At 37.8% G+C, this 22,253-nt stretch overlaps 2 protein-coding genes across 3 annotated transcripts in view; both read right to left on the bottom strand.

Annotated features, from left to right (window-relative positions):
• pcdh15a (protocadherin-related 15a) overlaps positions 1 to 22,253 on the bottom strand; it is a 216,012-nt gene that overhangs the window by 8,423 nt on the left and 185,336 nt on the right. Inside the window, exons 28-34 of one of the 2 annotated variants that reach the window (XM_053679710.1) lie at positions 21,533 to 21,621; positions 20,111 to 20,287; positions 17,076 to 17,294; positions 13,894 to 13,902; positions 13,354 to 13,491; positions 9,188 to 9,209; positions 1,685 to 1,723 (exon numbers count right to left, since the gene is read on the bottom strand). In XM_053679710.1, the coding sequence (XP_053535685.1) occupies positions 1,685 to 1,723; positions 9,188 to 9,209; positions 13,354 to 13,491; positions 13,894 to 13,902; positions 17,076 to 17,294; positions 20,111 to 20,287; positions 21,533 to 21,621 (693 nt within the window). Of the gene's footprint in view, positions 1 to 1,684; positions 1,724 to 9,187; positions 9,210 to 13,353; positions 13,492 to 13,893; positions 13,903 to 16,519; positions 17,295 to 20,110; positions 20,288 to 21,532; positions 21,622 to 22,253 lie in introns of those variants that run through there. The other variant, XM_017464981.3, reaches the window with a different exon arrangement.
• Positions 8,822 to 11,962, bottom strand: LOC128632731 (protocadherin-15-like). Its single transcript, XM_053679711.1, has one exon. It carries the CDS (start codon positions 10,738 to 10,740, stop codon positions 9,751 to 9,753), a length of 990 nt encoding a protein of 329 aa, XP_053535686.1. The 5' UTR covers positions 10,741 to 11,962; the 3' UTR covers positions 8,822 to 9,750.

Below are 22,253 nucleotides of genomic sequence, written 5' to 3'. Positions count from 1 at the left end.
AACATGCAATGGGTGTGACCAGGACCGGACTTATGCATGGGCTAACCTGGACTGTAGGCCAGAACACCAGGAGAAAGGAGGTCCCCAATATAATCAAAACCTATGAATAAGTATTTAGGTTTTCAGTCCAGCAAGTAGAATATTTTCAAAGAAATATTGTCACTAGCTCAACCAAGTTCAATACTTCTTTGAAATAGGTGCTTTGATTTGATTAGTTGTACATCAGACATACTTTGCTTACTTTTTTTGCTTTTATTATTTAGGTTTTTCCAATGCGAGGGTTACAAACTCACGCAGGTGCAGTCACACTGACTTTTGATATTAACTGCAATTGTCATAATTCCGGAAAACCGAAAATATGATGGAGAAAAAGGAAACACAAAAACCTTTCGTTTTTCAATCCATTGTTGAATATGTTGTGTGGGCTGCGTAGTTTTGATTCTGCTAAGCTGTGTGGCATCATGCTTCTTTTACTGCATTAAAGTTCAGACATTCAAGGATGGCTGGTCAATATCACAGAAATGATATATTTACTGTAAGACTACATGTTTTGAATGGGCCATCAAAAGGTGAAATTTAATTGAAGTCTGAAATTGAATTCATTAAATTCCATTTAATGAAGTCTGATTTGCAGTTACTAAAATATTTTCCCACTCCAAGGATCTATTTCTGTGTTGCTGAAACATTAGAGAGTGCAGCAAAAACAGAAAATTGTGAAAAGTTTGACATTACCAACTGTCTAATTGCAATGAAGTGCAAATCACTAACTAATAAAACTTCTGCACACACAGACATAATGCTTATCTGTATGTTTCAGTTAGAAAGAATTAGAACACATCATTAGACAAGTAGCTCCACATATAGATGTAGAATAACTTCTACAACATGCACTAGTTGGGCATTTAACCTATTTTTTAATTAACATATAAAGAATGTTTGCAAAATTTTTGAAACTTAAATTAAAAAAAAAATGCTAATATTGAATGCTAATATTGAAAAATAAAAATGGTTGTCCAGTACAATTAATGCACCAAATAGTTCATTTGACATTTACTACAATCATAATCATAAATTATCTGCTAATGGCATGTTGTCATGTTATTTCCTGCGAGGTTGACAATATAGCACCACAAGATTATGCAGCTTCTCTACATTATACTACGACTCCTCATTTGGACACTTTTTCGTGATTTTTTTTTTTTTTTTTACAATATGTTTTAGTATGTTGTCGATCAGATTGCTCCAAACCAAGTTGTACATTATCGTGCACCTTCTCTAGAATATATAACAGATCTTAATTTGGATATGTTTATGCTTTTTGAATTTCTTTTCTGTCATGGTTACTTGGTCAAAATTGCTACAATTGATTTATTTGAAATATTTCCTTTTTTTTTTGGACCACATGTAGAGTCATGTCATGGTGTATGTATAGGGCCCCGACAATGGTTCAAGCCTAGGGGCCCCCACCACCCTAAGTCTGCCCCTGGGTGTGACTCAAGTGAAATAAATGAAGAAAGCTCAAGCACTGTGCAGTGCTACATTCAAAATAATGACCATTTTTTAAGTGACCTACAACTTATAAAATACCATGGGTCACTAGAGAAAAGAGGATCAGCAATGGAAGGAAATAAGAGATAGCAGTTCGCATGCAAAGTACAGTGTCACAGGAAAATAAAGACTCTACCTCGGGCCTGAGCAAAGATGGCCTCAGCAGCTGCTGTTGCTAGTAGACAGGCAAAGGGTGGAGAGGAGGAAAGAGTGAGAGAGGTGTAAAAGAAAGGATAATAATATAGAATAAGATGTTGCAGGAAAAGGATAAGATGGTCACAAAACTAGGGGAGGGGGGGGGGTTACCCTGAAGAATACTGGGTTAATTGTAATAGGTGTGTAGATTAAGCTGTAACTAAGGGTGAGAAAGTGAGGAAGAGTGTAATAAGAAAAACAGGTTAAAGATAATTGTGGGTTAAAGAGAACAGAGAGGAAAGCAATTCAGGCAAAAGCTCCTGAAGGCCAATAAGTAGTAGTGTGCTGCAGTGGATAATCTACTCTTGTGTTAAGCTGCCATTAGATGAACACAAATGTTAAAGTTAAATGGAGAGGAAAATGTCAAGATCGAGAGGCTATGCACATAAGGGCCGAAACTGACAAAACGTGTGTATACATCTTTCCCCACCTACAGTATCTCAGGAAAATAATATTAAGCACAACCGAATGAGATTAGACTAGATACGACTTTTCTATGAAAAACAACATTTTCATATCTAGTGTGTAAAAATAGAGTTAATGGCAGGCCTTCTGTCTTCCTCTATCTAATTGTGATTCTCCTCTTATTCTCTCTCAGGCACTATTGGCAGATTAGAAAGATGAGGAAAAAAGGAGCTTTCCATCCATAGAATAAAAATGACCAGCCCCTAAATAAATAAAGCATTTCATTCCAGTAACAGATAAGAGAAGGACATACCTCTCTGTCATATCCATGCCTGGCATACAATGGGAAAAAAGAAAATACCTTTAAAAATATATATTATATAACCGTCGAGTTAAAAGGAAAAAAAAAAGAGAGATATATAAATGTAAAAAATGAGGAGAAAATTCAGCTTGAACTCTATCTCCTGTTTAAATTTATTTGGATTATTTATTATATGGATATGATATGTCTGCGGTTACTGTATATGCCTTATTACTGTATTATATATAATCTTAGTGAGTGAGCAAAAAACAAAAACAGAAAATAGAGTATGGGCAAAGAATTTGCAAATACATGCAGAGAAAATGTTTAAGTGTTGACACAGCGGTTTAACACCCAGAAAGATGCTGGCGTGTGATTATCTTTTATTCAGAATAACGTGTTTACACACACAAATGTTCTAGATCATAACCCTAGTCATAAAAGTCTAGGCATAATTCTCAGAACCTTAGAGAACCGTTCCTGAGCAATACACTCTCCAAAGGGAAATAAATGAAGACATTAAAGTGTTACTGACCTATGATCACTTACACACTAAGCAAGATGAAGGAGAGAATGTGATGGGTTGTGATGTAATGAAAAGAGATTTATATCCATGAATTGTGTTTGACAGAACTATATCATTTTGCTCAGTAATAGGGAGGTCTCTGCTAGGCAAGGAGTAGATAGATAGGGTCTTTGACATCACACACACTAAAGCACACACAGAAGTGACTGACAAATGTTTTCTGGGTAAAAGGCAGTCTGTGCTACTTGTGTGTGAGATAAATAATGTATAAGATGCAGTGGGCAGTGGATAGCGGACTACTGGTGCTAAATAATGCACAGCTAGAAGAGTCAAATCAAATTACTTTTATGGAAAGAGAGAACACCCTGTATCCTGATTGGTGCCAAACTTCAGTGACTCTATTAACTTTTACAACCCCAATTCCAAAAAATTTGGGACATTGTGTAAAATGTAAATAAAAACAGAATGCAATGATTTGCAAATCTCATAAACACATATGTTATTCACAATAGAACATATATAACATCAAATGTTTAAGCTGAGTAAATGTACCATTTTAAGAAAAAAATAAGGTAATTTTGAATTTGATGGCCGCAACGCGTCTCAAAAAAGTTGGAATGGGGGCAACAGAAGGCTGGAAAAGTAAGTGGTATTAAAAAGAAACAGCTGGAGGTTAATTGGCAACAGTTCAGTAACATGATTGGGTATAAAAAGAGTATCTTAGAGAGGCAGTCTTTCAAAAATAAAGACGGGCAGAGGTTCGCCAAACTGTGTCTACAATTTCAGAATAATGTTCCTCAACATAAAATTGTGAAGACTATGAATATCTCATCATATACAGTACATAATATCATCAAAAGAGTCTGCGAATCTGGAGAAATCTCTGAGCACAAGGGACAAGGTGAAAATCAACATTGCATGCCCATGATCTTCGGGCCCTCAGGCAGCGCTGCATTAAAAACAGGCATGGTTCTGTAATGGAAATCACTGCATGGGCTCAGAAACACCTCCAGAACTCATAGTCTGTGAACACAGTTTTCCATGTGTTCCACAAATGCTGTTTAAAGCTCTATCATGCAAAGAAGAAGACATATGTGAACATGATCCAGAAATGCCACGTCTTTTCTGGGCCAAAATTAATTTAAAATGAACTGAAGCAAAGTGGAAAACTATTCTGTGGTCAGACAAATCGAAATTTGAAATTCTTTGAATAAAAACCATGGACGCTACATCCTCTAAACTAAAGAGGACTAAAGAGGAGAGGGACCATCCGGCTTTTGATCAGCGCTCAGTTCAAAAACCTACATTTCTGATGGTATTGGGGTGCATTATTTCCTATGGAATGGGCAGCTTGCACATCTGGAAAGGCACCATCAATTCTGACATATGCTTCCATATAGATTCCATCCCATCTTTATTTCTGAAAGACTCTGCCTCTGTAAGCTACATTTTTATACCAAATCATGTTACTGACTTGTTGCCAATTAACCCAATTAGTTGCAAAATGTTCCTCCAGCTGTTTCTTTTTAGTAACACTTACTTTCCCAGCCTTTTGTTGCCCCGTCCCAACTTTTTTGAGACGTGTTGCGGCCACCAAATTCAAAAATACCTTTTTTTTTCTTAAAATGGTACATTTCCTCAGATTAAACATTTGATATGTTTTCTATGTTCTATTGTGAATAACATATGGCTTTATGAGATTTGCAAATAATTGCATGCTGTTTTCATTTACATTTTACACAGCGTCCCAACTTTTTTTTAATTGGAGTTGTAGTTCCTGCACTGCATGACCGCAGGATGTTGTGTTTGTTTGTTTTTTTAGGTAAAGTTGTTATTGAACTGTTGCAGCAGGAATAAAGTCATTCTCCGACTCCCTACAGTAGAATCTTCTGATGCCCTCTGTAACACTTTTGCTTACTCTAAAACCATAAGGTCTCACTTGAGTAAATTAGTTCCTTTGTCTCCTGTTTGTCCCCAGGCTTTTCGTCATTCTCTAGGGAAGTGAACATATCCACTCAATTCATCCAAATGTGCACAACATGTATTTGTTTTTAGTACACCAATATTTCAGCAGCAAAACCAGAGGGGTAAATAATTCTGTTGCCTGATTTTGCAAATGAGCTTGCTGGTTTTTTTTTTCTCTCTCTCTCCTGCAAGCATGTATACAAAGAAGGAATTATCTCAGTTCACATTAAAGAAAAGTGTAATTAAATATTGTCTTCTCTAGAATCAACTTCTATCATTTCATACACTCGAGTCAGGCTTATCTCAGATGTATTGCAATTTTGTGTAAAGTGTTTGCATACAGAAGTGAGAAAAGGTAAGGAAAATGATCAAATAGTGCACGAGGAAAAAAAAAATCACATGATTTCAGACGTTTCTCTCTCTCCCTCCCTGAATATGATGTACATAACTTAAATGCCCACCTTCTGCCTTTTTAACTATTACCAAACTCTTATTTTTTAATCTTCTAGGTAGCAGTGAATCCTCTCCTCTGTAATATTTACCCAAATTCTCTGTGATGTATCTGCTCACTGTCATACTGCTTGTCCAGTCTGTCTTCACTCATCACTTGTTTCATACATCTGTTACAAACCTGTCCAAATTTCATACACTGCCCTTTTTCAAACTAGTTCTGCAGACCTAACGGGTCATGACAACTTCTTTTCAAACAATTCTACTCTTGATTTCGCTGTATTGTTTGGACAGATGTCTTGCTGCATATACCCACATTTTATTTTTATAATAATATATTACATTTCACCTGCACAGGGCTATAACCACTACATTCTGAACACCATTCTGGGTTATGAAAATTACATTTCTAAAGAAAACAAAGAAGATAGGAGGAGCAGCTGCAGGGCAGGATTGTAGGTGGAGAGGCACGAGAAGTGGAAGAAGTGAAAGAGCAATGAGAACTGGCAGGAGTTTTGTCAGTGCTGAATGGATCAATTGACTAATTAAGCCTGTCTCTGGTGCATGCAGACATCACAGTCTCTCTTTTCCCCAGCTAGTCCCTGTGGAGTTCATCTTCCAATGACCTCATACACACATGCATACATCCACACAATGTCACATAGCATTTCTCACTGCTTCAGTAAGCATACAATATCGCTCTGTGGTCCTCTTCACGTTAGAACAGATTTTCTGCTATAGATAATCTACAGCAAATGCTGTAACATTTGTGGCAGCAAATCTGGTCATATCTTTGATTCAGAGGTGTCAATCATCTTGAGAAGAACAAGAGAGTTACACCACAGTCTGTTACAGTAATTATGAACACATCCTGAAACTGTACACATGCATCATTAAAGTTTATAAATAGAGCAGGAATGATCTATAGTGACGGTTATATGATACTGATATGAGACTCTGATGCCTGTCCTGTTATGGAAATGTGTACATCACATTTACTATGAAATTGTGCTAATATATTATGAATATTCTTCTTGTGATTATTTCAGTAAGACACTTTACTATTTGATGGGCATGTAAGCGATATGTTTTATCATAAATATATGTGTGGTTGCCTGACAAAGCCAATTGAATGCCGCAGTGACTAAATTCCTGCAAACAGCCAAAAAAGACAAAAACAAGCAAACAAACAAAAAACTTATTTTGGTCAAAATTGCTTATTCTGCCAATAATATACTTTAAAGCCTCAACTTTAAGGAACCATAAATATATTTCAGTAAATATTAAGAATGTTTGAAGCGATGACATTCTCAAATCGAAACAACAGATCCTTATGGATCTATTTACACTGGGCATGATCATTCACGGCGCAACAAAGCGACACTATTTTCGTCCAGTATGTCGATTTTTTCCTGTCAATCCGTGATGAAACGGGCCGTGCTCGGAGACGCTGCTGTTGCACAAAAGGGTGAGATAGGTGGCGCTATAGCACTGAAAGCTGTTTTGAAAACCAGCGTGCAACACCAGTTAAGAGTATTCCGGAAAAGAGAGAAGAGAATGGATATTGAGTTCTTGTTATCATTTACCAAGTTTCCATCCGTTTTTTGCGCATTTCTGTTATCGACAAAGTGAAAGTGCGTAAAAAGTTTGCAATATTTGCTGTCTCCTGCCAGTTTCCATCCAACTGGCTTTTTGCCAATAAAATGGTGTGCGCAGTTACTTATGCATTAAAAAGTGTTGTTTGCTCAGCGCGTGTCCTCTCTCTCACAACACACACACACCATGGAGATACAAACAAACCGCCGTCACATTCCCTTGCGTGAGGTAGCTGCCAAAAAAGTACATTTCTTACTGAAATACTTCATAGTGTTTTGAATGCAAACCAAATGCATTTATTTTTCATAATGTTACAGTTGGACGTTTTTGTAGCAGAAAACAACACTCAGTACGACATTTTTTATCTATCTTTATATTCTTGCTGAAACATGTCAGTAATAAATATAATGGCATAGTAAGAACTGAACTGTCACTTCATTTATCAAAGTTCTTTCACCACGAAAGAAAAATTGTGGGCTGGTCTTGGGCATTAAACTCGGGTTCTGTCCCACTAGTGTGTTGTTGCATAATATTTCATATTACTTAATTCATACTAAAACAACTTGTTGGTGCTGTTCAAAAAACACAAAAAAAACTTTCTGCCTCCCTTTCTGGGTAGAATACACATAAAATAAGAAAAGTTAGTTTCTGTGCTTCTTAACAGTTTGTTTTGTGGTGCTATGCATATAACATTTAAGTGATTCTTCTTCTCGGTGGTCAAAGACGATAGGCCGATCAGCTGAATAGAGGGTTGCGCCACCTAGTGTGCAGCGTAAAATGCATTCTCGATCAGCGCCCCTTATTGTGCAGACATGAATTAGCTGAAGGCGATCGATTGTTTCGCGTTCGGTGTGAAAGCACTGTTTGTGATTCGCTTCCCTTTATCACGTCATGCTCAGTGTGAAAGGACCTTAAGACTAATCAATTCAGTTTGCAATCAGATACTGCTGTCAAAATGTCCGAGATGCACCACAGTGTGAATGGAATCTTTAAATCCAATTTTCTCGATTTTCTCTTTTGGGAACTCTGGGAAAAACAGAACAATATTCCAGTTCAGAAAACCTGTCGTTTTTAGAACAGTATACTGTATATTAGATAATGTGAAAATTTCAAAGTTTCATCATGTGAATGGTTTTCCACACATTTCATATGTATGGCATGTTGTTTCACTGATAATTTAATATACTATTTACTACTGAATATACTATTGTATCATATTTCTATCACTGTGAGATGGAGGTGATATGATGAGGTATTATAAAGGCATATTATAGTCTGTCCCTTTGGCACAAGACTAATTAAAATCTAACATACCACTTAGAATACACAAAAAAATTAAGAAAAGTGAAATCTGGACAGATTAGGAAGCAAATGAAGCTAATGATTTTCAGCACATTTCCAGCTCCAAACCAGCTAATGCATCAGTAAACATGATATGACAATAAATTGAGACCCTGGAATTAATAATATGGCATCAGTAGATGTCATCAGGCTCATGGGAGGGTAGGCGTAGTTGGGAAAAGATAGTTCCTTTATATGTACACAGAGAGCTATCTAGAGGTGGCCTGAGAGATTGATTGTGCTCTTGCCTGAGCTGAATGCAACCGGCTGGTGGCAGGGTACACTTTTCCTGTCACGTAGTCCAATGCCCATTATCTCTATTGTCTGAGCCTGTTGCACTTCATGACTCTTGATTTTCTAAAGGGCAAAAACATCTATAAAATTGCATGGAAGCAGACCCCAAAAAACCTTTAGAAAGGGTTACTGAGTGCGGTAATCATGTTGGTAAGGAAAATGAGATCACCTCCATTTGAGGGAATAAATAGATGAATGTGTGTGAAATAATTGTACAGCAGCGAGCAAAAAGTCTATTTGTCATGTTTTTACATTCTTAAAAGCATTTAAGAAGCATCTAGGCAAAAAAGACCTTCAGAAGCTTGATTCACAGTATGAAGAGGAAAAAAAACGTGTCAGAACACAATGGCCTTATGACTGAACTTTTATACAGAACTTTCACTTAATATAATGGTGTAATAACGAGGAGAAGTGACATTTATTCTGACTTGATTTTCATGATGAGTTGATTTTAACATTTACTGCCATCTTACTCTAAAGGTGTATATAGTACACCTATAAGTACAAAGGTGTATATAGAGTCCCTCTCTCCTTTCGCCGAGCCCCACACGAATTTATGGAGATACTAGAGATCCAGATCCTTTCTGCCTCTGGATGGAGCTCAAATCTTCTTTAATTCCAGACTGTTGGGACTACGGCTGCTCTTAACGCCATACAGACTTCATATAAATCCATAATGAACTTTTTCACAATATCTGTTGTTACCCAGATGAGGATGGGTTCCCTTCTGAGTCGGGTTCCTCTCAAGGTTTCTTCCTCTTAAAACATCTTAGGGAGTTTTTCCTTGCCACCGTCGCCACTCAGTGGCTTGCTCAGTTGGGATAAATTCGCACCTTTAATATCTGTATACCATGTTGATATTTCTGTAAAGCTGCTTTGAGACAATGTCTATTGTAAAAAGCGCTATACAAATAAAATTGAATTGAATTGAATTGAATAGTACATATAATAATAATAATAATAATAATAATAATAATATCCACATATTTAAAATACAAATTAGCTAATTTAAGTCATTTCAAACATGATGGCATAGCCTCGGTATGTTACATCGTACCAAAAATACAGGAACTATGAAAGTTGAAGGGAAAAAAAGGTCCTAAAAGTTCAGTCAGAAAGAGATCGATTTTTATGGTAAATCTCTTTCTGACTGCTGCTCTGAGTCTGGGCTAGGATTAGAGGAGTTTGATTTTGAATCCAAGTGCGAGCTAAAATCTTCTCGGCTTGTATCAAAGTCTTCTAATTCAGACTCTGACTCGGTTCTTATCAAACTCTTGGCCTTTATTTCCCCTGTTTTGTAGTTCCTGTCAGAGTAGCTATAGGAGCGTGTTTTGCCCTTTCTAGTGTCATTATACTTCAGAATGCCTTTATGCTCCTTCTTCTGGCCTTGACATTCCAAAATCCCTGGAGAAGGTGTGGTTTCAGAAAAGACAGGGTGAAGTTTGGGTATTATATGCTGAGTCGGTGATAAGGGTGAGGGGATGGTGCTTTCAGAAGTAAATGTAGGTGAAAGGGCATCAGGAGCGGGAGGAAGAGAGTGTACTATATGAGACAGAGGAAAAGTGTGTTTGGGCGGGGGGCTATCCAGGGCATCAGGTATAATTTCCAGCCATATCTCACAGGGCTCCAATGTGACATGGCTAGAGATACTAGAACTGAATCTCCTCAGCACTGGTGGAGTGGGGCGCTGGGTGGGCGGTGGAGGAGGGGTGGTGCCAGCGATGTGAATGCAAGGAGGGTTATCCTTTCCCAAAAACCCTGGACTGTACTGTGGCTCCATAATAGCAAGCAGGTCATCCAGATCCAGAGAGGCCCGAGAGTCTCTAGAAGTCCTATCAGCCAGTGCCTGCTGCTCAAACTGCCTGGCCTGCTCCCTAACTGACAGCTTCGTGTTACAGCCACTCAGGGTTCCCATTCCAGCATCAAACTGTTCTATGCTGTCCTTAAGATCTGCCTTCAGCTCTGGCTCTTCCCACTCAGCAGGGTCCCAAAGGGCTTTTTCTTGCAGTGTGCCATAAATTTCATCCTCATGAATACGACAAGGCAAGGACCAGGTAAACTTCTGATTCCCAGGGTTTGTGGATGATGAAGAGCTGATGTTCCAGAAGCTGCCAAGCATGCGAGTCTTGGTGCTTGTGACTGGATTGAAAATGCTCTCCGGATAGGGGGGATTCTGGATAATGAGTGAGTGTAGTTCAGAGCGTAAGGTGGCGCCACTCTCAGACTTAGGCAGGTTGCTGTGCAGGGCGCAATTGACCCCAAAGGCACGAAAAGCGATGGTGCTAATGAGCCTCTGTCGATCGTCCCCATCAGTAACTGATGTCCTGTGTCTGCTATGGACGACAATATGAAGTTATAGCAGAAAAAGTCTAGAACTAGAATGCTATATATATACAATATATGATGGAGGGATAGTGAGGAATAAGTGAGAAAGAACTGTTGAGGGGAAATGATAAATGCTATGCTAGAATCCTTCACTCATTTTGACTGAGCCATTTCCCGAAACAAAAGCTAGCATATACAAGCTATCTTGATATAATTCTACAGTCTTAGGAGAAGCATTATAGCACTGGTCCTACCAGTACACTCCAGTAAAGTCAGTATGGATATTATAATTTAATAAATTCATTTCAATGGAATACACCAACTGTAGGCCACAGTGGATTTTCAGGCTTTATTCAATAAACCTACTATGAAAGAAAATATGGATCATATTGCGTACATACACTGAATGTCAAGTAGAGATTCATATAATGGAAGTATTACTCTCTCTCTCTCTCCTTCTCTCTCTCTCTCTCTCTCTCTCTCTCTCTCTCTCTCTCACACACACACACACACACACACACACACACACACACACACACACACACACACACACACACACACAGATGTGGGTTGATTTATTCTGACAAGTGAATAGAGATGATCTGAGGCAACAGTCAATCTTAGAATGAAGGATGTGTAAAGTAATACTTTCAACACAGACATACTAACAGTGTGAGGATTTGGGGATACTGCCTATGTAATAATCCTGCTACCAGCACGTCTTGCTGCAGCACTCATTACGTAGCAACAAGTAACAAGTGAGGGCAGTGCAGTATTATAAAAACTCACTTTTACTGAAGGTGAAACAAGAGGCTTGCCTACTAAGAGAGAGAGAGAAAGAATAAAAATGCAAATGACTTACAGCATTCTGAGTGGAGAATAAAAGGAAAGAAATGAAATGGACAGAAAGAGTGAGAGATACAAAGAGCAGGTGAATGTGAACCAAAGCCAATGGACTTTGACAGAATATGAAATGCAGACTTGCATTTATGAGCGTATAGAGAGAGAGAGAGAGAGAGAGAGAGAGAGAGAGTGAAGACAGATGCCTTTCTATTAATCCTTCACTTGTAGATTGATATTCCATGTGCTGTACCTTGCTGTATCACTGGCTAAAAGTTGGTGAATTTAAAAGTTTCAAACACCAAAATTTGTAATAAATAAATAAATAAACAAACAAACAAACAAACATAATTTTTCAAGATTATTGGTATCCTGAGAGCCTGACATATTCCACGCATCTCATGAGGTTTCAGCAGGTATGTTACTGGTATTTATACATATCTAATGTCATTTACAAATCCTTTTTTTGACTTCTAGCACATCCTTTGCATGATAGGAGCTGCTGAGAAATCTAGTAAATATTTTCCATCGAACAGCATGATGTCAATTAACATGTGGTCAAACTGTATGTAAAATAGTTTTTAAAAATCCCTGCTTGTTTGCTGCATGTATAATCGCCTATATTATCATATCTCATACTGCATGAATGCTATTTTACGCAACAAACAGCTAAATACGGTATGCACAGTGGATTTATGTGAATAACGGCTACTGAAATAAAAATACCATCCCCAGTAAACTAACAGCCACCTAAATGCTCACTGCAGTAGAATATAATGAAGTGGCTAACAACAAACATACAGACAGACAGACAAAAACACGCTTTTTTGGTTTTGCTTGTTATTAGACTGAATTGTAGGAAATTGTTCTACCTATCTTTGTGCTTCACTTAATAGACTGACATAAAAAACCTCTCTGAGTTAGCACTCATTTATTCTGATTACATTAAATGAATACTCTCTTACCTGTGAGAGATGCAGTTATGTCTCTGCTCAAACCTCAGCTGTTTATATTTCCTTTCTTTTTTAATTGCATTTATATTTTAAATCATATTGTACAGTATTTAGGCACAGTGGCCATAAAACGGACAAAATAAAAGCTCATTTAGTCTAGATCTGATTCACCATAGCACAGAGAAACACTGCATTCCACTCTCTGAAAGAGCCATAAACGCCTTTCATAGGCGAAAATCTCATTTCTCTTCTAACTTGTGGATAAGGTCACTACTAGACTGTTAATAGACATCCTTGTGAGATTTCACTTCCTTTTGCTTCACTAGTTTTACACTTCACAGAGATTACACAATTAGCAGGCTGTTTTCAGTTTGATCAATCAGAATAATAAGCTACAGGAAAAGGTTTAGTTGAGAACCACAAGTAACCAATGACTGCAATTACCAGATCTGCTACTGAAAGAAAAAAGTATAACCTTTAACGTTAGATTCAACATGGTATGTAAAATCCCTGCTATTGAAAATAAGACTTGAACTTATCGCAAGTTTTGCAAAGACAAAATGTATAAAAATCTAGAAACTTGTTGGTATATACATTCTTGGAGGTTGACTCACATTTTGCCATCTCCAAGCTCCTCATAGAGATTGGATGGAGCTGAAGCTGGAGCTGAAACTGGAACCGGAGCAGCAGCTGATTTTGAAGTAGCAAGTGACCTCTGGATGCGGGCGGTTTTGGCACACTCGGCCTGTTTCCTGTTAATACGTTTGCACACAATCAACAGGTCAGTCATCATCACCAAACAAATTCTTCCATGTTTTTGCCTCTTAACACACACGAGTCTCAGCAAGAAGACAGATTTCTGCATTAATTCACCAGTGCCATAGAAACGCTTGTCTCTTTCAGCATCCTCCACATTGTGGTATGAAGTAAGCACATTTAGATTGTCGTTTTAGATTGAAATAAAATGTGAGAACATGTCATTCTTGTTCATTTTACAAAAGACAATTCTGCCTGTGGTTAGAGTGGAAAGGAGGATGTGAAGATCCTTTATTCATAGCTTCTGAACAACCTTTTGATTTGTATTCACATGTAAAAGTCTGAGCTCAATGGGAGTTTTCAGCACATAATTACTGAAATGAATGAATAACACTTACTCTTTGAATCTGATGAAGGGGTCCACGCACAGCCACAATGGGATTAGAGAGAAAAAAGGGAAAAAACGAAAATGGACAAGTGGTATTGTTAGATAATTAGCCCAGCAGTATTTCCTTATCAAAACATGTATAAATTAAAAATTGGGACTTCACAGGATTTCCTCAGCGCCACTTAAGTCACAGAGTTTTAATCATAATGTGAAGCTCTTTCATGTGGCGTTAGATGAATGCACTGCTGCAGGTGTTGGAATGCACATTATTCTTCGCCATTTTGTTCCTCCTGTATAGTGATAAGAGCTCAGGAGGGAGAATAACCCACGCTTATCACACATCTCTGTCTACTGCACTGCTGAGAGAGAAATGAGCTCTCACTAGCAAACTCCTTCACTCCATTACTGTTCCTTTAACCTCCCACTCTTCCTTTCTGAAATCGCTTCTCTCTCCGTATTTCTACCTACCTTTATTTCTCCCTCCATCACCCGTACATGCTGTTCTGTAGTCAGGACTCCAGCATTAACGTTTACTATTACAATGTAGACACATACTTTATTCTCTTATTATTTATGCAACTATAAAACAATTCCCCAGAAGATTATAGATCTCACACTGCGAGATTTCACAGTGATACAGATACTGAACTGATTCCAAAGCCATTACATAGTTTGTGCATACAATAGGTCTAGAAGTTTTATAAAAGTATGGAATTTAAAGGTGAAACCAGGAAAGAAACAATGCCAGAAAAGGCTTTTCAAAAGTAATAAAGACTCAAGACACTAAGCTTATAAATCTGTTGTCTTTATACCTTCCCTACAGTGATGCAGTTGGCATAATCCATAATCACGTTTCATGCTTTCTCTTTTCATGATACAGCTACTAACTGTTAAAAATGTCAAGAAAACAGTCTGTAAATGTTGAAAATTGAAGTCTGGAATATTTCCACAAGTAGAAGGCAAACACCCTGCAATAACTATGGATATTCAGAATCGAGTTATCCGGTTGATATTTAATACTGATATTCTGTACCTTAGTATTCAACCTCAGATATAACCACTGACTTACTCATTATTCAGACAGTTGCACAGGATTTGAGCACACAGTGTAGAGGTCTCCTAAAACAGAGCTGTTTCTCAGTTACCTGCAATTATGATCTTGGCACATTTTTTTTCATCAATACTGACGGTATTATATCCAGCACCATGTGTGACAGTTTGATGCAACCACAATGCCACACTGAAATTCATGTTTTGGGTTGTAAAAACACACACAAAAAAAACTCAAATACAAAATGCCAGAGACATTGCTTATCTCTTAGACATTGTAAGATCATATTACGTTTGACAACAACAACAACAACGAAACAATATCTGTAGTTTCCTTTTCCTGATGTTCAGGCTTAAAGGCGAGTGCTTGTGGAAATATCTACTCAAGAAATATCTGGCAACCTGAGAGCCATTAACTAAATACAGGTAATTCTAGTAAACTGTATGACTAAAACTGAAAACTAAGCATGTTCATAAACCATCTCTGAACATGGGTTCAGAGCTTTCCTTATGTACTTTCCTCATGTAAATATTGACGTAACTTTTGAAATTAACTTGCCAACTTAATTGATTTCTACTATTTGTGTTTTGGCTAAAAGAAAAGAAAAGGGGATCAAGATCAAAATACAATGATTTAGAATGAAAGAATAGAAGCTAACATCCATCCATCTTCAACCGCTTACTCCTTTTCAGGGTCACGGGAAACCTGGAGCCTATCCCAGGAAGCATCGGGCACAAGGCGGGGTACACCCTGGACAGGGTGCCAGTCCATCGCAGGGTACAATCACATACACACTCACCCATACACTACGGACACTTTAGATACGCCAATCAGCCTACCATACATGTCTTTGGACTAGGGGAGGAAACCGGAGTACCCGGAGGAAACCCCCACAGCACAGGGAGAACATGGCCCGGCGGGAATCAAACCCCGGACCCTGGAGGTGTGAGGTGAACGTGCTAACCACTAAGCCACCGTGCACAGAAGCTAACTTAAAATGGTTAAAAATGGTTCTCTTGCATGTTTCTCTTTTTTTGTGTGAATGTTTGTGTGAACTAAATGGACAACAAGATGATACGACATTAGTCTTTCATGTTATCACGCTTATGCTCCAGTCAAGGTTTCTAATCAGTCTCACAAACTAATAACCTGTTCCTTTGTGTTCAAAACCTGCCATGTGCACATATTGAACTTCTGATCTTCGTATGCATAAATCTTACACCTGCACACAACTGCTCTACCATCATTCCATCAGGCTTTTACCAGTCATCACTGGCTTATACCAATGATCTTTTTTTCGGTATGATGGGCCTCTATTTAATCAAAGATTCAAACATTTCACATTATGATTACAATCTCAAGTGCACAGAGGCGGGTGGGATGCCTTTTGTGTCAAGGTTTCTTCCTCATGCTATTTCGCCTTTAACATCCTCACCTGGGATCTGGACACAGATTTCTGTAAAATGGCTTTGGGAAATGTCTGTGGTGAAAAATGTATTATAGAAATAAAACCAAGTTGAAGCGCATTTAATTGAATCTGTGAGTGAGACCAGGAAGCCCAGTGGACCTACTGTAGATGTTTTTTCTTTGTCTCTCTGTCTCTTATTTATCTCCCTGGAGTGAAGAATTGATGGAGGAGAGCTGCACAGACAGATGCTGTATTGTTGCGATGTTGGCTGAGGTGTGACAAAGCAGTGTGACGAGAATAGAGAACGCATCAGATCTGTCACAAAAGACTGTAATTAATCCACTTTTACATTGTTCTGGTGGGGAGATTTGCCTATTAGTATGCCTAATTACACAGAAATAACCTGCTTCATACCTGGCACCAATTCAAACCACTTTCTCACTATTTCTGTCTTCGTCCATCACCTCTTCCTGTCTCTTTTCCTCTGCCTCTTTTCATTGTTAGGTCTCTCTCCTTCCTCTAGTACTTTCCACAGACTGTATATTGCTGTTGATAATGTCAAATCTCTCAGGACTGTAATGTGTTATTTACTAGAGATTCTGACTCTGAGAAGAAACAATCACTAGAAGTGTCTTTAACAACAATGGATTCACAATTCCAAAGGCAGGCTCGTTCATCAGTCTCGTCATGATAATCCTGCTCTCTGCTTTCTAGTTCCCAAACCAGTACTCACTGTTTGTAGGTGATCATGATGATGAGGATGGCTGGGATGCAGCAAAGGATGATGATGATGGCAAGGGCGAGTAGCGCTCCCTCTGTGTAGCCCACAGCCTGAGCAGCTTTCTTCACCGTAGCCACAATGTCTGGCGAGCGGATTTCCAAAATCCTCCCACCTTCACCCAGATATGGCTGGAACTCTTTATTAATGTCTAGAATCTTACCATCCAGAAACCTGCCAAATAAAGACTGAGAAGTTACCAGCATACAGTAACTACTGCCATTAACAGTAATTTGTGTACTGGGATTTAAGAATATTCATGGATCCACAAACTACGTTTAAGAATATCAATAGTTGAGTAGTAATAGAAGGATTATATCACATTATACCACAGTGCTGTTGAAGTTGAATGAGTCTGATTGCCTAGAAGGCGTTGATTAATCTTCTATAACAGCAGGGCTCGGACAGTAATTCCAGCTTTAAGGTTTATGTTAATGCACTGATTCTAATATGGTATTATTATAGAATAAGAATTTGCATGGGGACTTGCAAAACAGAGACTCCACATAAATACATAAAAAATGAATACAAATATATACACCTTGATTGTTAAATACGACAAGATTCAATGAGATACAACTGCCCAAGCTGCTACTGTATACTGCGTATTAAAGCTGCAGTACGGAACTTTTTTATTAGAAATGAACAAAAATCCATTATTAAGCAAGTACATAAAAATCAGTGCTCAAAACGGTCTCCTTATTTTACCCCGATTCACAATGGTAAGCTTATAATACCGATTTATAATTTGAGCTGTCGGGTTGGATTTTGAGTGAAATGTCAGTTTGACGTCATTCATCTTTGTGTGGTTCCGTCACATCCGTATACAGAAAAGAGAAGTCCCGGCTACTATATCGTGGGGGGGGGGCTGAAGATGGTGGAGTGTTTGTAGCTTGCTATTAGAATAGTTGTTTAGAATATAAACTTGTCATTTAGATGGCTGCTTTTAGTCTGGAGAGTTCTAAATGCAATCATCATCGACATCTAGGGAATCAGAGAAGGCTTTTTTTCTGCTCAACAGGTCAGACATTTCAGTGGCTCAATAGGTAGCTAGCTAACATTAGCTCACTTGTGCACTTGATTGAGGTGCGTAGAGTTTCCTAGGTTGTTTTGTTTTGTTTTGTTTTGTTTTGCTATGGTCAGTGTGGTAAATTGCACTTATTTTTTGCTAGCTATGAGAGAGAGCAATTCAGCTCTACTCCAGGAAAACTATATCCACCACCACCTCCGTTGTCAAGTATTGGAGCAAATATACAACACATAATATACCCTAAACCATCAGATTCTACCACGCAGAGGAGCAGTTCACAACTCAAGAAAAAAAAAAAAACTCAGCAAATCACTTGCAGTTTGGCAATAGAGAGGAAAAAGTTCCGTACTGCAGCTTTTAATAAAAAAATACTTACAAAAGTAACAAAATTATATATAATGTGCAACAGGAATCATGGTTGAACAGTTTCCTGTTCCAGTCACCCAGGTGTACTAAAAAATTTTTAAATATCAATGGGAATATACTTTTTCTCATATGAATTCATAGGGGTGCCAATAATTGTTGCACACCTATGTTTAACAAAGATATTTTTTTGTGTTAAACCCGTGTTGTGTTTGCAATTGTTTTATATCAATGAGAGCAGAGTATTTTTTGTGATTTTTTTTAAACAAAAGATCAAAAGGTTAAACAATAAAGGCAATATAGTTACCTCATATTTACCAAGGGTGGCAATATTAGTTGAGGGCACTGTGTGTATATATATATATATATATATATATATATATATATATATATATATATATATATATATACACACACTTGGAAATAATAAGAAGCTTAACTTTGGGTCACACCACACCAACCTGTCATTGATTATTTTCCCACCACTGATGTCATTTGTTAGTCTCAGTTTGTCACAGTGTACACGGACACGATTTTCCTTCTATACTTTATATCTTTATGATTACTTTGTGATTAGGTTAATGTTGCTGTTGTGAGATACAATAGGCAGTACAAAGTATACATAATTGGTAACTTTCCGATGTCTACTTGTTACCACTATTTCACCAAAATATCTTGTCTTTAGGCCAGTCTGTGGTCAAGCTTGTGCATGATTCACATACTGTAATCACAAAAATCTCATCATACAGAATCCTCGCAAATACAAGCTGATAAGATATCAATATAACTACTGTTGTCAGTCAATAATATTAGTAAATATATGTTATGAATATATTTGAGCAGCTGGAAAAGGTCTGTATTTAAAATGTGAGCTCTTTGTAAATGCTGTGCAGTTATGAATATCTTAACTAGAATGTTTTCAAATAAAATAAAGAACATGATTTCATTATCCACTTATTCTTCATGGCTAATTGGTTACACACAGCTCTATGGTGTAATACACTGACCCTTTGATAGACAATGGTGAAAAGTCTAATTAGCTCAAATGACAAAAACAGTTTAAATGAAATTAAGTTCGTCACCCCAATTACAGGATTCAGAGCTTGTCATTCCAAAAATGAAAGAAAAAATATTGCACTAAGTGCTTCTGAAATATTGCGTGTTGTACCTCAGTGTGTTGGCAGACATGTCAGTGTAAGGAAACTGTGTACATGCTGAAATAATCTTAATGATTACTAAAATCTCCTAGTCCTGTTCAGTGAAGAGACACTTTGAACCATCAATAATGCACGTTAATAATTATAATGTGATAGGAACCCATTCCTAGTGGGGAACAATATCAGTTACAAATAAAAATAATTTATTTTTATATGAAACAAATAGAAATTGTTACATACTTGAACTATATTAGAATAATTAATATGTGATAAGAGATATTATAATAAATTTGAAATTGGAAAACAGACCATTTTCCCCAGGGATGTCAAGCATTAGAGAGCACAGTTGTATAGCTTGAGTTGAGTTTCTGATTGTTCTCTGCTGGTAGGTTGGACTGTGTGTGTTGTATTTCTTCATATACCACATGTGTGCTGCTTACTTGAAGAGCTCTTGTCGGGATATGGCCCTGTTTGTGAGAGGGTCGATGGCGTACACCTGCAAGTCTGATTTGCTGTAGTCCTCTAATGAATAGCCTTCCCCATGCCGGCGTGGTCCGATGGATTCCACTATCACTTTAGCTCCAGGGATTTGGTCCTGCACATAGCGCTCAAGAATCCTGTGATCAAAAATACAATAAGAAATAAAACTCACTCAAACTATAGCCACAATATGGCATGAAAACATTTCTTTTGTTCCTTATATATGAAGTTCTGTATAGATCTTATCTGTATGGAACTTATAACATCCATGGACAAAACTCCATGATAAATTTTCTTCCATGATAAATACAAATCTCGCTGCTGAAAATATAGTGCACAGTCATATGTGAGAGTCTATGAATTATACAACTGTATCTCAATCAGTGAACAGTCAACTGAGACCATAAAACATTAAGTGCAACTGCAGAAAAGCTACATAACAGTTTTGAGTTTGCGCAAAGAAATCAAAGTTGCATCATATAAACCAAATCTCTCCACACATCCATTTCCTCACACTGGCAAGCCAGGAAATGAGGAGTGAGTCACAATGTCTCACAGTGGACTCATTTAGAAAGAATTAGAGATGAATCTTATGGATCCCCTGACAATAGAGGCTTCTTATTTGAATGCTCGATGGTTGGTTTGCTGCAGTTCCAAAACAGCATTTCGATAGCCATACTAACCCCAGAGTGACGAGGAATGAAGGATGCTTTAGGTGAGCTTTTCATCAGCAGACCCTGAACAGCTTCTGAGGTAAGTGTTATAATGTTTGTCTCTTAAGGTACTTAGTGAGAAACTACAATAGACCAGAGATTAAAAATCTAACAAAAAACACACAATCAGTGTTAAAATAAAAACCTATAAAAATATAAAGCTTCTAACAATTATATACAGTATAAAACTTGCACTGAAAAAACCTGTAAATTGTTGTCAAAAGCACTTCACCAAATACTGAGCTCAGGGCTCTGCTTGTGATGCTTACAATCCAGGTTTGTTATTTAGTAATTATTTATTATTATACTGATTTTTTTTGGTACTTTAAATAAATTTGCAAGCCTCGTCGCATGCGGTGCTCTCACAGCTGCAACCTGGTTCAGACTTCCAGTCAGGGAACCAACCCAAACAACTTCCACTGGAGGGTTGCATGAGTCAGTGCACTCTCAGTGCTGGTCCAAAACCCAAAAATGGGGAGGGTTGTGTCAGGAAGGCATCTGGTGTAAAACTTGTGCCACAATCAAAATATGTACACAGGTGCGCCACTGTGACGACCCCCAAAACTCAGTCTTGGCAGGATGATATAATGCATATATAGGAGCTGATAGTTAGTGTAATTCAAGAGGTAGAACAGTTAATCTGCTCCAGTCCAGTTAAAGAAGCATCACCTGACAAGCTGCTCTTTGTTCTCTTCCACAACGGTAGGCGGCACATTGGACACCACTACCTGCATGTCCAATGCATTCACCACAGACACCTGAGAGACGAGAGAGAGAGAGAGAGAGAGAGAGAGAGAGAGAGAGAGAGAGAGACAGAGACAGACAGAGAGAGAATTTGAATTTTTCACTTGCTGTGCCTTTCTGCCAAAAACAGGCTTTGAGACAAGCTGCCATATGCTGCTGTAATAGCCTTTAAATCTGTTAGGCAAAAGGAGCACATACACCTGAGAATGTATCTGGAACAAACAACAGTTTTGCACATATATCCTCCTGCTCCCTTTTTAACACACACAAGCAGTCAATTCTCTGAACCCCTTTTATTCCATCAGTGACTTATTAGCTCCATTGCTTTCATGGAAATGCACAATTCACTGGCTGCATAAGCACTAGAACGATGCAATTAGGAGGAAAATTGATTCACTTGACAGTAAACAAATGTAAATTTATTGCTGCACTAACAAGTGTGTTAGTGCACACAAACACATATACATCTGAATGCTTATCAAGATACACATTGGTGACAAATTACAAAAAAGGAAAAACAATATATAGAGCATCCCATAAATTCAGAAACATATGAGAAAAATAAAAACAAAACAAAAGCTTTTATTTATAGAACTTTCTCAATCTTTCCACCATTTTTCTCAATACAAAAACTGCTGCAAGTAGA

The sequence above is a fragment of the Ictalurus punctatus genome, chromosome 3 (assembly GCF_001660625.3).
Source record: "Ictalurus punctatus breed USDA103 chromosome 3, Coco_2.0, whole genome shotgun sequence".
NCBI classification, from domain to species: domain Eukaryota; kingdom Metazoa; phylum Chordata; class Actinopteri; order Siluriformes; family Ictaluridae; genus Ictalurus; species Ictalurus punctatus.
The sequence above is the reverse complement of the archived record's forward strand: the minus strand, read 5'-3'. Positions and strand labels throughout refer to the sequence as shown.